General features: G+C 50.7%; 4 protein-coding genes across 4 annotated transcripts; 1 reads left to right on the top strand and 3 right to left on the bottom strand.

Moving 5' to 3' along the window:
• Positions 1 to 3,230: 3,230 nt before the first annotated feature.
• Positions 3,231 to 7,666, bottom strand: LOC101753781. Its single transcript, XM_004981253.4, has 7 exons — positions 7,252 to 7,666; positions 6,122 to 6,735; positions 4,458 to 5,025; positions 4,265 to 4,365; positions 4,106 to 4,186; positions 3,896 to 4,023; positions 3,231 to 3,782 (listed from the first exon to the last, which is right to left on the bottom strand). The coding sequence occupies exons 2-7, from the start codon at positions 6,677 to 6,679 to the stop codon at positions 3,503 to 3,505; spliced, it is 1,716 nt and encodes a 571-aa protein (XP_004981310.1). The 5' UTR covers positions 6,680 to 6,735; positions 7,252 to 7,666; the 3' UTR covers positions 3,231 to 3,502.
• Positions 7,667 to 8,884: 1,218 nt separating this feature from the next.
• LOC101779349 (protein MIZU-KUSSEI 1) lies at positions 8,885 to 9,838 on the bottom strand. Its single transcript, XM_004986106.2, has one exon. It carries the CDS (start codon positions 9,836 to 9,838, stop codon positions 8,885 to 8,887), a length of 954 nt encoding a protein of 317 aa, XP_004986163.1.
• Positions 9,839 to 12,527: 2,689 nt separating this feature from the next.
• On the top strand, positions 12,528 to 15,305 carry LOC101778944 (G-type lectin S-receptor-like serine/threonine-protein kinase LECRK1). The gene has a single exon (XM_004986105.4). The coding sequence runs from the start codon at positions 12,712 to 12,714 to the stop codon at positions 15,133 to 15,135; it is 2,424 nt and encodes an 807-aa protein (XP_004986162.4). The 5' UTR covers positions 12,528 to 12,711; the 3' UTR covers positions 15,136 to 15,305.
• Positions 15,306 to 15,403: 98 nt separating this feature from the next.
• On the bottom strand, positions 15,404 to 18,576 carry LOC101753371 (peptidyl-prolyl cis-trans isomerase CYP22). The gene is made up of 7 exons (XM_004981252.4): positions 18,234 to 18,576; positions 18,092 to 18,115; positions 17,398 to 17,485; positions 17,034 to 17,126; positions 16,327 to 16,359; positions 16,067 to 16,123; positions 15,404 to 15,822 (listed from the first exon to the last, which is right to left on the bottom strand). The coding sequence occupies exons 1-7, from the start codon at positions 18,434 to 18,436 to the stop codon at positions 15,712 to 15,714; spliced, it is 609 nt and encodes a 202-aa protein (XP_004981309.1). The 5' UTR covers positions 18,437 to 18,576; the 3' UTR covers positions 15,404 to 15,711.
• Between the last annotated feature and the right edge of the window lie 32 nt (positions 18,577 to 18,608).

The following is an 18,608-nucleotide window of genomic DNA, read 5'->3' as shown; positions in this document are numbered from 1 at the left end:
TGGGAAAAGCCATCTTTCTCCTAAACTTTTGCGAGAACCGCTAATGCGCAGGTCAAAGCGCACATGGCTATATATATATATATATATATATATATGGCGCCAGCAGAGACACAGATTAACTAGAAAGGAAAACTGCCTATATACACGACATTCTCCAATAATATGTGGCATTTTCATATGCATGGCACACTGAAAAAATAGATATATAGCTAAAAAATCATGGTTCGTTCCTTGCTTGTATTTTTTTTTTGGTCTTTCCCATGTTCTCAAACACACTGCTAAACCCATGATTATTTCCAGCAAACATTGTGGAAAACCACATTTTTTTTTAGTAGGTAGTGTATGTTTCTGCAGATAACAATGCTTTATCCATGTAGATCCCCGAGATAAATATTGTTTTCACTTAATTAGTTTCAGTTTGGCCTAACTAAATATTGATACACATACATATTAGCAATAAGATCCAACACGGTATTTTCTTAAAACGGTACCAATTAATTAAAATTAATATTAAGCTTTCTCGTAAAAATAAAATATACAAAAAATTCCTCTTCCCTTAATGAAATATGAAAACACACACAAATATAATCAAACTGATATGGTCAAGATGCAATTTTTCTAACATCCATTGATTGTCAAAGATTTGAATATATAGGTAAATAATTAATATATAGTACATTTTCATGGGGTTGCATTGCATCCACTGCATGCGTAGTATAAGCATATAGCATGGGAACAGCCAGCCAGCAGTGCAGTGTGCGAGTTACTCAATTACTCCGAGATGAAAGGTGAAAAGGCGCGGCAATAAGTATGGTGGCTTTTGACATGCGCGCTTGAGAGGCCATGATTAACCGTGGAGAGATGGGCGATCATGGGGGCGGAGGGCAAAAGATGGGGCAAAAGAGCAGAGTCAGAGAATGCTTGCTCGGAGAGGGATGAAAAGACGAGCAGCCGAGATCAGAGAGTCTACCTGTGCAATGCTTCCATGTCTCCTGTCTCCGATCCAGCAGTAAAAAAAATAACATCCCCAGCAGGCAGCAGCAGTATAAAGAACTGGGGGCAATGCAAAAGCTAGGGATCTTTGCTGCTACAAGTGAGTGAGTGGATGAAGTGTCCAAAACCATAAAGCAGCTAGCTGGTCCTCGGATCGTGTGCGGCGCACCAGGCTGTGGCTCACCATGCCCACGCATGGGTGTATACTTGCTGTATTACTATACACTGTCAGTGAGAGAGCCATGCATGTTGCAAAAAGGAAAAAAGAAAAGAAAAAAGGGCCCAAAAGCCACTTTCCAACAGGATGATCTACAGCTCCTTTTCTCTGGAACACGATGGAAGCAAGTACACGGTCTGTCTTTTAGCTTAGAGATGAACAATCATTTATCAACTGTATTACCCTGAACGAACACTGTTATCCTCTCAACAAAACAAGAGAAAAGAAAACCAAGCCAATAAACTGCAGGACAGTGACCAGTGTCTCCTACTGCTATCTTAGCTTTAGTACAGTAGCTGAAATGTGACGCAGGCACTGAAGAGTGAAGACGCAGAGGCAGAAGAGGCACTGTACTGTACTCCCACAGTTACGGGCACTCGCCCCGCGGGGGATCCAGTGATAAATGTGGCGGGAAAAAAGACGATCCCCAACCCGTGCCTCGTGCCCCCCGCCGCGCGCCCGACCGTCAGATGGTGACCGTTCCTTGTCCGAGCAAAGCCACGGAAAGAAAGGGGAGGGAATAATCTGATGAGGCTTTCCTTTTCCTCGCAGCAACCGAAAAGGAGCCCGAGACGAGAGAGAAGTCAGAAGTGAGCGATCTTGCAGGCAGAGGCAGCTCAATGCAAGCAAAGATGCTGTTCTTTTCAGCAGCCGTCCGGCCGAAGGCCACTAGCCGCCTGCTAATCTCTACTAGCAGAAACATCGATTGAATCTATTGAGATGAACTTGCACGGTCACAGACGACAACACGAGATACGATCTTTGTTGACGAGGTTCAGCCGAAGTCTACATCCCCAGGGCATGACTACGGGCACTCCTCCTCATTAATATCGCAACACCGGTCGCTCCGAGATCCTGGTATCGCGCCGCCTCCCCCGTGCGAGCCTATTATTATATCGTCATGGTTACAAGAGCAATCCTCCCCTCATACTATGAGGAGGCTCAAGTTACAGAGTATGACATGAACTCTGTCCTATACTGCTAAATATAACTCAAATCCTATCGTAACCGGAGTTGTACAAATATTCGACACAATACCTAACACGAAGTGTCACGGCTGGCTGGCTTTTGCAGGACACCGATCGAAAGTTGCTGCAGTGCGTGCGTGCACTCATGGGATCACATCACGGAGGCGGGAGGCATGCATGGCAATGGCATGGAGGAGGGAGGAGGAGGAGCAGCGTCGGCGTCCGGCCATCGCTTTAGGTTATGGAGTTGATTGCAGCTGCAGCGGAGGGGAAAAGTCAGATGAGTGTTGGAGGTCAACACGCGTACAGGTCCGGATCGCGCCAGAATCCCGTGGCCTGTGGAGTGGACTCGCTGGTCCACGCCGTCGAGTGTTGACAGCTTTGGAGGACAGGACGGGGTGGGTCAGCGGCCACCGAGCGTGACGTGAGGTCAGCTCATCGAGTACGCGCATCACGACTGTTCTTTTTTTTTTGCCACTCTCCTCCGCTTGTCAGAGATCGTGCAGCCTAAACAGCCCATCACAGCCTGGAAAAGCTCCGGCCATGTGTCCTTGCTCGGCCCAACTGAACAATGCACTTCGTCGCCAATTGATCTTACAGCCCATTCAAAATAGCTCGTGCCGGGCGGCCCATCTCAGAATAGCCAACAGAAACAGAAACAGCCATGCTCTCCAACGACAGGTCTACCTCTCCGTCTCGGTCTCCGCCTGGCAGAGTGGCAGTACAGCCGCCGCAGCAACGGCGGCCTTGCAAGCTCCTCAGCGTCGCTGGCGACCAGTCCGGCGAAGACTGGACACCATCGGTTTCATGGCTCTGAGATGGGCCGTAATTCCACCCGCTGTTTCTCAACACCAACAGGAAGACCTCGAGCAGACGAGCACGCATACAAACCACAAGACCTCGCAACAGTCAACATCACAAACCTACGACCGGATTCGAACCTGGAGAAACCCCGCGCCCAGGTCGGCCGCCCCAACAAGCGTAATAAGAAACCATAACGGCCACAGCTCAAGACCAAAGCTGGGCAACCAACTGACCGCGCAAGCACAAGATTACTGTACAACTTTTTTTTTCTTCTTTCTCGACTAGTCCCAATATACCGACCAGAAGTTTAACTAGATCCACCACCAATACGACGACGCCCAACTTGTTCACGAAGGGCAGAAGGAAACCGGCAGTCACCCCCATCTTTTGTCAGATTGATTGTTAAACTACTACCAGGTGAAACCACAAAAACCAACACACCAGCGAGCTGGCCATGTCGACATACACTTCTCCAGCCGACTGACGGTCACGGTTGCATCGCGTCAGGTAACTTGGTTCGTCATGCTTGCTTCCCAGCACTTCCATGGGCCGCATCACTTCCCTGGGTAGCGGCACTTCCCTGGGCTGCATCACTTCCCTGGGTAGCGACACTTCCCTGGGCCGCAGCACTTCCCTGAGCAGCAGCACTTCCTTGGGCAGCTTCACTCCCCTGCACAGGACGTCCCTGGACAGCCTTGTAGCATGCCAGGCTGCAGAGTGGAACCCTTGTCTTGGAGTCACGGTACTTGTACGGGTTTGTGCAATTTGGGCCTGCACACTTCTCCCTTGGAGGTGGATAACTGATGAAATGAAATCAAGCAGGTAAGCAACAAGAAGACTGAAAAAGGTGAACAAACCTGCAGATGCTGCAGTTGAAATGATTGAATGCAGAGAGATAAGCGCTGTATGTAACCTGACAGGCTTGGAGTTAAATATGCTTGGAAGCCCCATACTCTCAGGGAATGTGATGACAGTTCCAGTTGGGCCCATGACAGTCTGGATGCAGTTTTTCCTGTATTCTTCCAATCTTGCTTGTTTTTCCTGGACAAGAGGGAATGCAAAAGATGAATTCATTGCAGCAAATAGGCAAATGCAGCTACTGAAATACTTCAGGCATTTATACCTTCTCCTCCCGTTCTTTCAGCTTCTTCTCTTCCTTTTTCTTCTCAGAATCTATACCCAGTATCTTCCTCATTGCTTCAGCCTGTACAATTTGAGTTTGTAAAATGCATCGCCCAACAGAAAAGAAAAAATAAAACTATAAATTAGGACAGGTATAAACCTGTTGTTCCTTCTCTGCCTTCTCAACTTGCATCTTACGCCTCTGCGCAGCTTCTGCTTTTTTGGCTTGTATCTCCACTTCTGAAAGCTTTTCCTTTTGCTCTGTAACATAATTAGTAATGGCATTATCACAATGTCTGAGGCAGAAATGTTAAATATCAACGAAAAGCTCAAAACATAAACTAAGAATTTACTTCTTGATGAAGCAGTTGGTAATCCATCAGGAAATTCAATCAGGCTTTCACCATGCCCACCCCTGCCTTGAAGGGCTCGCTGTCTTGTTGTAAGACCAGGAGTTTCAATCTTTGCATCTGAAGGTGAATCAACTTCCTTTAGCCCATTCTTTTCATCCATCTCAGATTCCTCCTCTTCAATAGACTCATTGCCATCCCCTAATTGTAAATTCTTCCTACCATCCCTGACAAACCGTGACATTGTAAAGTCCTCATCCACTTCATATGGGGTGCTCTTGTTTTTAGAAACCTTGGGCAGCTTCTTTTTCTTGAGACCATCATCAACAGAATCATCATAAGCTCCATGCCCAGGGGTCATAGGATCTGGTGCAACTTTAGCCCCTCGGAGTTTTTCCAGATAGCGCAATTCACCATCTTCATCATCAGAATCTCCATCAAGTGGTTTCTTCTTAGGAATCCTTTTGCTCTTACGAACAAGGTCAGAAGATGGCGAGATGTCATGCCGATTGCCATGTTTTCCTTCAACACGATTACCATGGGTATCTCTGTTTGTGTGCCCACCAGAATCCTAATTTCAAAAAAAAAAAGGAGCAACAAATGAACACTTCTGTAATGAACAAAGATCAAACGCAAAACTACTGAGATAATGCATCTTCTACTACTGGTAAAGAATAAGAATCCCAACTCACAATTACCATCTAAGTCGACAAGATACATAACCCCACAACGTGGCAAAAGCATGAAACCGGAATTATAATCACACAGACTCTAGCAGAGAAGATATAATGACGAAAGATAACCAACATCTGAAAAAACAGAGTTATTTTATTGTAGCAGGAGTTGGCCAAAAGGCACAGATCTGACCACCAAAGTTTCAGATCTTCAAGATACCAGCCACCATAGATCGTTGGAGGAGATCAATCTTTCTCCGTGGGAGAGAAAGGGAAACAAGATGCAGAAAGGACTACCAGATTCGACCATACCAGGGTTTCGCTTCCCACCTTTCTCCTACCGCCACCCCTGCCCTGGCTCCTTCCCCGCCCCCCTCTCGCACCCCTGCTCGACGAGCCCCGCGGCATCTCGCTTGATAGTGGTCGGAACAGGTAAGGTGCCGCGTTAGACTTGCAAGTGACCCTTGGAAGGAGGCCAGCAAGAATCCTGTAGCCGGATTTAACCAGGACCGGAGAGGGAAGAAGCGCCACAGGGGAGAGGAAGGATCTAGGCTTTACTGTGCACGAGAGGAATGAGGGATTTCTTGTACCGATGGGGATACCGATGGGGATGGTGTCGATCATGAAAAAGGACATGGGCTATATACAGTTGTTAACAGAAGGAAAAGGGTGCTGGAGGTATCTGTATCCTGAAGAATTTTGGCAAACTTTAATGGCATTAAACCGGACCAGCAAACCCTGATTGTATATATCACAGCCTAGAAAATTTTGGCAGCATTCTGGTATGCATCAAATTCTCTCCCAAAATATTATGACAGTACTAAATGATGGGTGAAAGCAGGTACTAAACCATGTAAGGATATACGAAGATGCCTATTCAGTCAGAATTGTAAAGTAAATGACATACTAGACACGAATCACGAGAGAATTAAAGATATGGAAGTACATTATGATTTCAAGCATACACTTATCCAGTAAGCACATAAAACAAACCTTGTGCTTATGCCGATGAGAAGAGCCATCCGATGTGGCAGGAATGCCACTACCACCCGCTTCTTGGATGGTTTTTGTATGTATGGTTCGAGTAATCCCGCCAACTTTGAGCTTTACTTTTCTAATACTATTCTCACCATGCACACTGCCATCCCTCGGGACCAACCGTGGGTTATCAGGGGATCCAGACCTTGTAGTACACTCCAGTGCAAGAACACCATCACCACGTCTGGCAGCATCCTTTGATTTGCTGCTCCGGCTGTGACCATCATAGTCTCCTCCAGATCTGTCTTCCTTCCTTATCTTCCTGGACACGTCATTCTTATGAGTCATGGAGCCCTTCATCTCAGGGCTATTTAGGTATAGCTCTTTCCTCCGGTGCCCACCGGCTTCGACGCCGGTGTCATCATCCTGGGAAATGTTCCGAGACGGCGCACACATGCCATTGTACTCAGAGGCGAGTTGCTCCGTGGACCTTGGCTTCCTCGACGCAACACTCCTTGGCTTCTTCATCACTGCTTCAGTGGTGCTAAGTGGAGGGTTCCCACGCCCCTCCATTACCACACACGCCGAACTCCAGCTGGGTCACCTTTGCACTAGCCAATTTCACGCACCTGCGTGTATAAGAAGGCAGCATTACAACTACTGGGACAGAGATCGAAGCCGCTATCGCGAAACAGAAGCATCACACAACCGAATCACTAGACCAGAGCAACTGTAGGCGATACAATCCCGCGCAAGCCAACCAAAATACTATATACCAGCAAGCGGCCGACCATGAAAGCGAGAGCATAGACCGAGAGGAACCCCAGAAATTCAAAATGGAGCACCAGCGCACCACGCACCACCGAAATAGAGCGGGAGCAGCACCAGCGCACCACGCACCACCGAGATAGAGCGGGAGCGCGGAAGCGGAAGCGAACGCCGACGAGCACCTTCGAACCGCACCGCGAAGAATCAAGCCGCAAAAACCCTCGAGCTCCCCAAAAACCCCCAACACCAGGAGAAATCGAGCAGCGAAAAGGACCCGGCGCACAGTCAAGCGCGAGCAGCAAGCGGAACCCCGACCAGCCACCCGCGGCGGCGAGCACAAACCAAACCCTAGGAGGACGGGGGGGTGGGTGCCTTACCTCGGACGGAGTGGGCCGACGACTGACCGGCGGCGCGGCGGCGGCGAGCCGGTGAGGAGATAGGGTTAGGGTTTGTGGCGAGAGCGCGTCCGGGAGGTGGGAGGCGAGGGGCGAGGGTATTTGGGCCGGGCCCGTGCGGCGTGACGAGGTGGAGGGGAAGACGGGAAGGGGGGATGGATGACGCTCGCGGGTGAGGAGGGGAGGCGAGGAACGGGAGGACCCCGGGCGCGGGTCCGGGTGGGGGGCTCGTGCTGGGCGACGCGTAATTTCTCCCATCTCCCTCTCTGCCTGCGGGCGGCCTGCCTGCGTGCTGCTCGCTTCCGCTTTGCTTTGCCGTCCATCCCACCACGCGCCCTGGCACAGGCCTCCCTCCCCGAGTCCCCCCGTTCCCTTCCCCTTCTCCCTCCTCTTGCCTTCTCTCAGGAGCCTGGAATCTGGATGGCGCCCTCCCGCTTGGTACGCCATGTCCCGCCTCTTTCTTTTTTCACGGGTGTTTTGCGTTGACGTCCTTCGGTGTCTTGGTATTCTGGACTCAGTTGGGACTTGACCGGCCCCAGCTACGAATGCGACCTTTGCGTTGTCTGCTAGGTCACTGAGTCAACTCAAAAACTTCGTGCAAGTACTATCAAACCATTAGGAGGGAGGGAGTACTAATTTAGAATCTAAATCAATAAAAACATGAAGAAAAAAACTAATGTAGCCTAACGTAGCGACCTAAAATTATTTCTTGATACCAACTTCATTATTCACATCTACGGGTGGCGAACCCAGGACAAAATCTTAACCCAAGACAAAATCTTAACAAAAGAATTCTAGAGTCTAGATCAAACAATAGTAGAGGAATATTCCATTTCCTTTTCATTAATTGGCAGTATAAGATTAGAAAGAAGACGGAAGAAATAGGAATATACTTGTATGCACGAAATAAGTTGTGAGTGAGACCATATGATCGAACGTTGACGCGATTCACCTTCGTTCTTACCTCTAACTGGCTTTAGCATTTGGCAAACTCCCATATCTTTCATAATAATATTATGCGGCGCCAAATATGCTAGTCCTCCGTGTACAATCATATATAACATTGTGGCTCTTGATGTTAAGAAAAAAAATGGTTGGTGGACTTCATCCTCCAAACTATTAAATCTATTAACGACATTAATACAAAAGTTGTAGCGAGGGGTTTTAGGTTTTCCTACAACCTAGACTTGCTAGCAAGTGTGATTTGGCGACATAGGTCGGTGAGAGAGAGAGAAAAGGTGGATATCTTAAAGAAACTGAGAAACAACTGGTAATAAAGAGTAAGGGGGCGTTACTGATAGTTTAGTGGATGACACATGCGGAGGAGCTAGCCCTTGCTTGGACCCTAATGTTGTAATCCTGGCTCCATGCCTCGGTGGATAACCTCATCTATCGTATTTACACCAAGTACTCCGATTCTCCACGTTATTGTTACCACTTACCAGGAACAATGTGCTCAATTTCTCAAATCAAACAAGAAAGAGTAGATGTTCGTCGATGCATCGCCATTCCACTGAAAACAAACGCCTCATCCAGAGATTCATGTGTATCCCATAAAAGAAAAACAGAGAAGAGACCATCTCTACACGCCTATGCACCCGCGGTTGAGATCCTCCTACACCCTGACAAGGAATATGCTCAGCTCTGTGCCGCCGCCGGCGCCTCCCTCCGGGTTGACCATGTAAAACGACTCCGAGTCCTTGCTTCCGACCACCCTGTCGAACCCCGCGCGCATGTACGTTACCTCGCCGTCGGCCTCCGCCCCCGCCGGCGCGTCCACCACGTCCCCCGGCAGCACGCCGGCGCCCACCGACACCGTGCTCAGAAGCTGCATGACCGCGAGGTCGCCCTCCGAGGCCTCCCGCCGCACCGCGTACCCGACGCGGCGCCCGTTCACGTACGCCGTCCACATCGCCTCCTCCAGCAGGCTCACGTTGCCACCGCCGCCGCCGTTGCCGTCCGGCGGCGCCGACTTCTTGGACTTCTTCTCGCACTCGAGGGCGATGCGGACGTGCCCGCCGGCGGAGAGCTCCTGCATGAGCTTCCCCGTTGGCACGCCGAGCTCGAGCACGAGGGACGGGAGGCTGCCGGGGCGCTCCTGCACGGCGAGGGTGATGCGTGCGCGTCGGTGGCCGTAGAACGTGCCGGTGACGCGCGCGCCGCCGCTGCCGCCGTGTCCGTCGTGCGGCTTGGTGTAGCGCCGCGGGAGCGCGGACGCCGGGCGGCACGCGGCGGGCGCGACAATGGGCAGCGACCGGATCAGCGCGCGGATGGCGCGGAGCGCCCGCGACGGCTTCCGGACGGCGGCGGGCGCGCGCTTCTGCGACGCCTTCGACGACGGCTGCCGGAGCGTGATCTCCGGCCTCGGTGTGCGGGGCGTGGCCGGCGGCGGGGTGGACGCGCCTCCCGCCCTGCCCCTGCCCGGCGTGTGCGGCGACGCCGGGATGGCGCACTGCGGGGTGGACGGGGAGGCCGGCGCCACGGCCAGGCGGCTCGGGGTGCCGCCGGCCGTCGGGGAGAGCGGCGGCGTGGCGCGCGACAGCGGGCTCGACGGCATCGTGCGCGCCATGGTTGGCGAGCCGGAGGGCGGGAAGAGCGCAAGAGGACGTGCTGACGATCAAGGGACTTCTTGGGGACCTTAAAACGGGAGCACGACATAATGGCGCGCACGTACGAAAGCAAAATGCTGCGACTTGGTTTGTGAAAGTAGACCGCACGGTTTGGCATTCCAGATTATGTTATCCTCGTGGAAAATGTTCTGTCAAAAGCTTAATCATACGGAACATATGATTCCGGAATTCCTGACACCTTTTGATTCCTCGGCCTCTGACCTGCTTGTTCATGGCAACCCACTTGCAGGATGCAACATATCAACAGACAATTAAGTGATTGAATCACAGAATACACTATATTCTGGATTTGTTCTTGGTACCGTGGACAGAGATCAGAACAAGCATCAAGTTTTGTTTCTCAATTCCCTGGGCCAGCCGACCAGAGTTGGAGACTTTGAGGTCAAATACGGTTTGCTACCATGATTGCTTGGCTTCCTGAATCATGGAAGAACCGACAGCTATTTGATTACCAAAGCAGGAACAGTAGGATCAAACATGCTCAGCACAACAGAAAGACCCAGTTACTAAGTTAAGAGCAACTCCAAGAGGCTGCTAATCTTACCCCCAATATCTTTTTTAGGAAAAAAGAGAGAAAAAATGAACTCCAACAATCTACCTGAACCTTCCCCAATTTTTTAGCGACGCTAAAAAACAGCCTGCCACCGCGTATATTTTAGCGTTGGCGTTCCTCCCCCAATCCTGATTCCCGCACGCCCGCGCGTCCCTTCTGATAGGCCCAATACGATGACGTGGCCTATGTTTGAAATATTGGGGGCTATTTATTAGCGATCTGCTGTGGACTAATATGTTTTTGGGGGAAATTTTTTTTAGGAGAACCTCCCGTACATAGTTTTGGGGAAGAATTTTTTAGATACTCTTGGAGTTGCTCTAAACAAGAACATTAATTTCTTCCACTCAGCTTCCTCGACGATTCGCAACGTTGCGGCTGATCTCCACTTGTGGGCGCACCGGTGCAAATCTCCTGTAAACTCTTCCTTTATAATTAAAGGTGCGGTCTCAAACTGTCGTAACTTAGCATACCTGCTGTATTTCTCTTCCACTCCTCGTTCACAACTCTGGTAAGCACCAACCTCGCTTATTGATACAAATGTTCAGGTCGCCTTCTTACCTGCCGTAGCCCCCTAAAAAAGAACATTAATTTCTTGTTTCGAATATTATTCTACGGATTGCGTAGAAACGACAGAACTCGATCGGTGTCAATTTTGACATGCTTAGTATCTTTTTTTTTTAAGTAACCATGCTTCAGTATCTTGATCAATGCTCTATATTGTTTCCACTGCTTCAATGCTTTCACCGACCAGACAGGGTCTACATCAGCAGCATCAAGAGTGCACGATTAGCTGCATTCAGGTATCACGTTACATTTCACCGCACTCGCTTATAATGCACACAAGGTTTGGTTGGTTGTTTTGTTCGGTCCGGTTGCAACATTTTCAATCATCCTCACAACAAAGTAGACCGTCCCCGAGCACTCTCTATGTCTTATATAGATACTATAGGTTCACCAGAAGGTTTGGACAGTCTTAAATATAGGGCTGGACATCAAGACATATTTGACATGAAGATCATGGCGCAGGACAGTGTAGTCTATATGAAAAAACAGGAACTAGTCAAGGATTAGGAAAATAATCGTTGTAATAAGAGTAGAATTTCTCTAGTCGTATCCGACCAGGCGAGGTAGGGATCCACTCCAAAGCAATTCAATCCAACCAACACACAGGACGTAGGGTATTACGCGATGTAGCGGCCCAAACCTATCTAAATCGTGTGTTTGTGTGTTACCTTTGAGTTCCTGATCTTGATGAGACCCACTAACCAAAACACTACCTCAGGCACCCCCTCGTTAGGTTGCCGGTCTATACACCGACAGTACTCCTGAAAAGAAAAGGAAGAAGAAAGCACAATAGCCGCCACCTAGCTCGAGGCAACACATTTGTTTTTTTTTCTTTTGGCTCGCATCTTATTCTCTCCACGCTAATGAAGTATATACATCTACTCTCCGCAATATGCTTAAAAAGCATTTATCTAAGTTTGGTAAAAAACAAAGAAAGAAACGCTCTGTATACTTAAATATGGGTCGAGACTAATCGACGGAAATAAAAAATTGCATTGACAGACTTTGTTTTATGACCATACGATAAAGCGATGCATTGAGAATGACGTTTAGCGAATAAGCAAAACGATGCGTTAGACGGGCCGGCTGGTCATGACCAATGGAGAGGCCAAGATGGAAAACTTAAACTTGCCTGTGCTAGCTGTGCTCTATCGCGATGACGATGACGCATCCATGCAAGATGACGATGGATGGATCCAGGAAGGAAAGGTCGTCGGTACTGCTCGATCGATGGGGAGATCAGACGAAATGTCTCCCGGGCCATCGATCTGTCGTCGTAGCTAAGACTAGATCGATAGAACCGTGGTTGCTACGGCGCCTATCGTGTATCGTGTATCGTGTACGTGCGGCCGGCCTCATACCTGCAGGGTCAAGTCAATTCCATCTCCTTTTCGATCCTTCGCGGGCCAATCCTATGAAACGCAAATAAAAAAAGGAAATAGATGACCAACTGAAATGTGAACAATGCAAATGAATCCAGTTCAATTCAATTCAACTCCGTGGTTGATCCAGCTTGGACTTGTTGCAGTGGAAAAATCCTGGACTAGCAGCAGAGCCAAATCTCCGTCAACAAGAACAAGTACCTACTACCCATTCAGACGGCCTCTCGATCGATCATCTGATCTGATCACCACTGGAAGGTAGCTACTTTCTTCTTCACAAGACATGCAGCTTGGCCCATGGCCATAGACATCCATGGTTGCTGATCGGAGTTCATTAGTTAGCTTGGCCGCCATGGCTAAACCCATCGATCTTCTGCTGCTAGCACTCACCACGTGCACGCTTGTTTCGTCGCTGGCGGTGTCAGGCGCGCAGAACACAAACATCACCTCGGGGGCCTCCCTGCAGGCCGGCGCCGGCGCCGCCTGGCCCTCCCCGTCCGGCCGCTTCGCTTTCGGCTTCTACGCCACGGACGGGGGCCTCGCCGTCGGCGTCTGGCTCGCCACCGCGCCCAACGTCACCGTCACGTGGACGGCCGGCCGCAACGACACGCCGGCCACGGGCGGCAAGCTCTGGATCACCTACGACGGCCGCCTCGTCTGGAGCGGCACCGACGGCGGCCAGGACAGGAGCGTCGCCGTGCCGGACCAGCCGGCAGCCGCCGCGGCCATGCGCGACGACGGCAGCTTCGTGCTCTACGGCGCCAACGGGACCGTCGTGTGGTCCACCTTCGCGGCGCCCACGGACACCCTGCTCCCCGGGCAGGAACTCGCGCCCGGCGCGCAGCTCTTCTCCAGCGTCTCCGCCACCAACAGGGCAACCGGGAGGTACCGCCTGACCAACCAGGCCAACGACGGCAACCTCGTCATGTACCCCGTGCAGACGGAGAACGTTGCGGCCGCCGCGTACTGGGACACCAGCACGTTCCAGATCGGGTTCCCCCTCACCCTGCGCCTCAATGCCGCCGGCGTGCTCTACCTCACCGGCAACAGCGGCAACTACACCAAGAACCTGACCAATCCTGGGGCTGCGCAATCGGCCGGCGAGAAGCAAGTCTTCTACCGGGTCACGCTCGATCCCGACGGAGTCCTGCGCCTGTACCGCCACGCCGTCGCGTCCTCCGGCGCGTGGAGGACCGAGGTCCAGTGGATCGGGCCCAGCGACCGGTGCCGCGTCAAGGGCGCGTGCGGGCTCAACAGCTACTGCGTCCTCGATCGCGACGCGCAGCCCGGCTGCGCGTGCCCGCAGGGGTTCGACTTCATCGACGCCAGCAACGCCGCGCTGGGATGCACCGAGACCTCCGGCGCCGGCGACTGCGCTGCCGCAGCAGGTTTGACCATGGCAATGGCAGCGATGCAGAACATGACGTGGGCGGACACGCCGTACGCTGTGGTGGGCGCGGGCACGAGCGCGGCCGACTGCCAGGCCGCGTGCAGGGCCGACTGCCTCTGCGCCGCCGTGCTGCTCAACGGCAACGACGGGACCTGCACCAAGCAGCAGCTCCCGCTCCGGTACGGCCGCGCGGGCGGCGGGTACACGCTGTTCGTGAAAAATGCCGCGGCGGGGACGGTGAACCTCGGCGGTCGTAAGGGACGCGGCCGCGTCGGGCGCGCGGCCACCGTCGCGCTGGTCTGCATCGGGCTCCTGACGTGCGTGTCTCTGGGCGCGCTCCTGGCGGCCGGGCGGCTGGTCTGGGCGAGCCGGAGGGCCGCGCACCGGCGCCTGGCGGACGCGGACGCCGAGGCCCTGGACGAAGAGGAGGCGCCCCTGAGCCTGAGGTCGTACAGCTACCAGGAGCTGGAGCACGCGACGTGCAGCTTCCGGGAGCCGCTGGGCCGCGGCGCGTTCGGCACGGTGTTCCGGGGCACGCTGCACGACGGCGAGACGGCCATCGCCGTGAAGCGGCTGGAGAAGGTGGTGGAGGAGGGCGAGCGCGAGTTCCAGCGGGAGGTGCGCGCCATCGGGCGGACGAGCCACCGGAACCTGGTCCGGCTGCTGGGGTTCTGCCACGAGGGCGCCAACCGGCTGCTGGTGTACGAGTACATGAGCAACGGGTCCCTGGCGGAGCGCCTGTTCGTCAACAACAAGGGCGGCGGCGGCTACCCGTCGTGGGGCGAGCGCGTGGGCGTCGCGCTGGACGTGGCGCGCGGGCTGCACTACCTCCACGACGAGCTGGAGAGCCGCGTGATCCACTGCGACGTGAAGCCGCAGAACATCCTGATGGACGCGTCGGGGACGGCCAAGATCGCCGACTTCGGGCTCGCCAAGCTGCTGCTCCCGGACCAGACGCGGACCTTCACGGGGGTGCGCGGCACGCGCGGGTACCTGGCCCCCGAGTGGTACCGCGGCGCCGGGCCCGTGACGGTGAAGGCGGACGTGTACAGCTACGGCGTGGTGCTGCTGGAGGTCGTGACGTGCCGCCGGAGCATGGAGCTGGAGGAGGCCGGCGAGGAGCGGACGCTCATGGAGCTGGCGCACGAGTGGCTGCTGAGAGGGGAGGTGAAGCGGGTGATGGGCGGCGACGAGGCCGTGGATGCGGCGGAGGTGGAGAGGGTGGTGAAGGTGGCGATGTGGTGTGCGCAGGCGGAGCCGCAGGCCAGGCCGGCTATGAGGACCGTCATCCTCATGCTGGAAGGCTACGTGGAGGTGCCGTTCCCGCCGCCGCCGGCATCGTCCTGATGGCGATGGATCATCCCGTCCCGTGGGTTGGAGAATGGAGATGGAGTAGTAAGTACGGAGTAGATTCTAACACAACAGTCGTGGACGACGGCGCTACAGCGCACACCCCGGCGATGTCGGCGGCTTTAACTGGGTTCGCTCAATTCGGGCCCAAATAAAACGATCTGGATGAAACGTTGTTCGTTGGTTCCAAAATGTCTGACACAGGCTGCAACCGGTGGAGTAAAAATATAATTCTTTTTATAAAAAAGTTGAGCAATAGCAGGCATTTCACTTGCAAATTGCAGGAGTTAAAAAACGATTGTTTGATTATCAAAGCAGGAACAGTAGGATCGAACATGCTCACCACAACAGAAGACCCAGCTCCCGAGTCAAACAAGAACACTAATATCTTGTTTCGACTATTATTGTACAAGCGTAGAAACGATACAACTCGACCCAGTGTCAATTTCAACATGCTTCGGCACTTTGAACAATGTTCTATATTGTTTCCACTGCTTCAGTACTTGCATCTACCAAACAAGGTCTACATCAGCAGCATCAAGAGTGCACGATTAGCTGCATTCAGGGATCAAGTCACATTTCACCGCACTCGCTTATAATGCAGGCAAGCTTTGGCCGGTTGTTCGGTCCAGTCGCAACATTTTCAATCTTCCTCACGACAAGCAGACCGTCTCCAAGAACTCTCTGAATTACACATAACAATCAAAGCATTAAAATAGTGATAGATGAAAAGAAAAGGGGAAAAAGAAAGCACAATAGCCACCACCTAGCCTCGAGGTTACATAAAGAACCTCCAAAACAAATTTGATTTTTTGTCTCAAATCCTATTCTCTCCAAACTAATAAGATACTACTTGCCGTAATATTCTAAAAACAATTATCTGAGGTTTGGTGACAAAAAAAGAAATGTTTGAATTGAGTAATCTTACCCCAAAGACCACATGTTTGTTGTCCAGCCAGTCACACTTTGCACATGTTATAAAGAACTGCAAGCACAGGAAAGGAAATAAGTTTTTTGTCAGGACTGCCTTTTTACTCTAAACATGATACTGAAGGTAATGGGATTGCCAACTTAAAAAAACAATTCAAGTACAATACCACAGTACTCGATAAGATTACTGAACTTATTGCAGAATAAATATGCAGTCAGGCATAAACTTTGATGGAATTTTCAAGAATGCAAATGTACCTGAGATCCATTAGAGTTAGGTCCACTGTTGGCCTGCAAAAAAAACAGGGGACAACTACTAAGTGTTGATAATATAAGATAGAAGCTACCATATTGTTGGAACATCAGACGTGCTTTGAAATAGAAACATAGTGGTATTAATCAGTTATACTTAAAAGTAATAATTTAGATGAGAAAAAACAAAAACCAATTGATGAGGGATGAGTATCAATACAGCATCATCCATGGAAGGGATGTGACAGACAAAAGTCACCAATCACCATGACTTGCACAGAGATGCTGATCTAACCTACCACTGTTGCGAATGTTGTAGAACAATAACGTGAAAAAAAGGCATACCACGATGACAGATAAAACAAGCAATACAATACAAACATTCCATGTAATTATTGAAGTTGACTGATACTATGGACAGATAACAGAATATGTTAACAAATGGCAACATATTGTGCTAGATCCCATACATTAAGCATGTTCATGCTAATAGGGCACAGGGGGTAGTCATTTCTTATGCTCACATGACAATCCTAACTCCAAAAAAATGGTAAAAAGTTTGAAGATATATGTGCAACTATGGAAGGCTAGAAATATAAATCTAACTACAGAGTCCAAGCAGTCGATCCAATGCTAAAATATAGAAGTTATAAAATGTATGCTCTGACAACGACAGCATTTCAATAAAAAATTCAGGTGGAAAGAAAGATTACCAATGAGAGCAGTCCAGGCCCTGTATGCTTTGCAATAAAATTTTCATCATCAAATTTGGTACCATAGATTGATGTGCATCCAGTACCATCATTCTGGAGGACATGAAACAGTAGGCTTAGGTTATGCTAAATTTTATCAAGTAATTCCAATTTCTCCTTGGAGATTACTAAAAGCAGTTAATTGGTCCAAAACAAAATCTCTAGAGGAGGGTCCAAACTCAGATTCTCCATCCAATTATGTTCCATATTTTTAACATATATACATACATAGATACACAAGCTTAGTTCTAGGATGGCACTTGGTCAAAATCTATACTAAGTAATAAAATTGATGGTTGAAGCTACTAGAGTGTGGAAGACAAACCTTCAAGAAATCACCACCCTGAATCATGAAATCTTTGATCACTCTATGGAATTGACAGCCCTTATAACCCTGGGGCAAACCATTCTTTCTGCAAGCAACGTCAAAACTAAGCATTAGAAATCATATAGCGGACTGCTGTCTGCAAAATAATTCTGTAATTGCCGGAATAACTTTGTGCTTGCATCCTCATCAAGTCAATCAAAAAACAACCACCACCAGCTAATAAAAGCAGAAAGAACCCAATTTTTCTAGATCAATTCACACTCCTGTGTCAGAGTCACAATATCCACCTCTGAGCTACAGCTTTGAAAAATGCAGTACATTGCACCCATATGAAAATATCCTTCCCAATCTCAGAGCAGTGCTAAGTCACCGTCCCAACATCAGTTTAACTAATAAACATGTAAAACAAGGAGAAACTTATTGATACTTCCTCAAAAATGAGAAACTCTAAACAACACAAAAATCAACATAAGTATAGAAAAATCGCTCTTCCTTGATTACTTCTACTCTTTCCTTTTCACAGATGATATTCTCCCAATCAAATGACCATGCTAACCATTACAAATATCAGCAAATAGTATCTCGAAAGAAAACTTATATAAGTAGGCTATATTGTTTAACATGAGGATTGAGCCAGATTAGCAGAATTAGCCTCAGAATAAGCCCACTCCAATCGCCGGAAGTCTCATACCTGTGCTCGCCAGTGCAGAACTGCCTGAAACCAACAAAGCAACACGATTAGAGATCTACCAAAGTTCCAAACACATCAAAGTAGAAGAAATGAACGAACGGAACCTAGGGTTTACGGCTAATGGGGGGGTTTAAGCCATTACCGGAAGTTCTCGGCGGTCTTGGGGGCGATGTCAGCGAAGAGCTCCATCTTAATGCGGCCAGCGGGGATGGACCCGATGGTGACGTCGAAGAACACCACCGGGTTCTTCGGGTTCGGCGGCCGCTGGTGCCACTCCACCGCCGCCGCCGTCGCCGACGGCGGCGTGGGACCCGCCGAGATGGCCGCTCCGCCGGTGGACGCCATGGCGGTGCTCGTTGGGCCGGCGCCGGAAGCTTCTCGCAGGTTCGAGACCCAGCCGGCTACCGGCGGAAGAAGCGTCGAGGGAGGTCGCCGGGGGTTCGCAGCGGAGCTGATGAAGCTGAGGCGGCTCAGCTCGTGATTATGCGCCAAGATTCGCGACCAAAGCTTCAAGATT

Source organism: Setaria italica, chromosome IX, assembly GCF_000263155.2.
Source record: "Setaria italica strain Yugu1 chromosome IX, Setaria_italica_v2.0, whole genome shotgun sequence".
Taxonomy (NCBI): Eukaryota; Viridiplantae; Streptophyta; class Magnoliopsida; order Poales; family Poaceae; genus Setaria; species Setaria italica.
Note: the sequence above shows the minus strand (reverse complement) of the source record. Positions and strands in the feature narration are given on the sequence as shown.

What these genes read in the sequence shown, in the direction of transcription:
- LOC101753371 (XM_004981252.4), bottom strand. Translation starts at nt 18,436, where the DNA reads ATGGCGTCCACCGGCGGAGCGGCCATCTCGGCGGGTCCCACGCCGCCG. An exon ending in GGCCTGGACTGCTCTCATTG is followed by an intron (nt 16,360 to 17,033) that starts GTAATCTTTCTT and finishes TTTTTTTTGCAG; the next exon opens with GCCAACAGTGGACCTAACTC. An exon ending in ACAAACATGTGGTCTTTGGG is followed by an intron (nt 15,823 to 16,066) that starts GTAAGATTACTC and finishes TGTGTAATTCAG; the next exon opens with AGAGTTCTTGGAGACGGTCT.
- LOC101779349 (XM_004986106.2), bottom strand. Translation starts at nt 9,838, where the DNA reads ATGGCGCGCACGATGCCGTCGAGCCCGCTGTCGCGCGCCACGCCGCCG.
- LOC101778944 (XM_004986105.4), top strand. Translation starts at nt 12,712, where the DNA reads ATGGTTGCTGATCGGAGTTCATTAGTTAGCTTGGCCGCCATGGCTAAA.
- LOC101753781 (XM_004981253.4), bottom strand. Translation starts at nt 6,679, where the DNA reads ATGGAGGGGCGTGGGAACCCTCCACTTAGCACCACTGAAGCAGTGATG. An exon ending in ACCAACTGCTTCATCAAGAA is followed by an intron (nt 4,366 to 4,457) that starts GTAAATTCTTAG and finishes ATTATGTTACAG; the next exon opens with AGCAAAAGGAAAAGCTTTCA. An exon ending in AGGCAGAGAAGGAACAACAG is followed by an intron (nt 4,187 to 4,264) that starts GTTTATACCTGT and finishes CAAATTGTACAG; the next exon opens with GCTGAAGCAATGAGGAAGAT.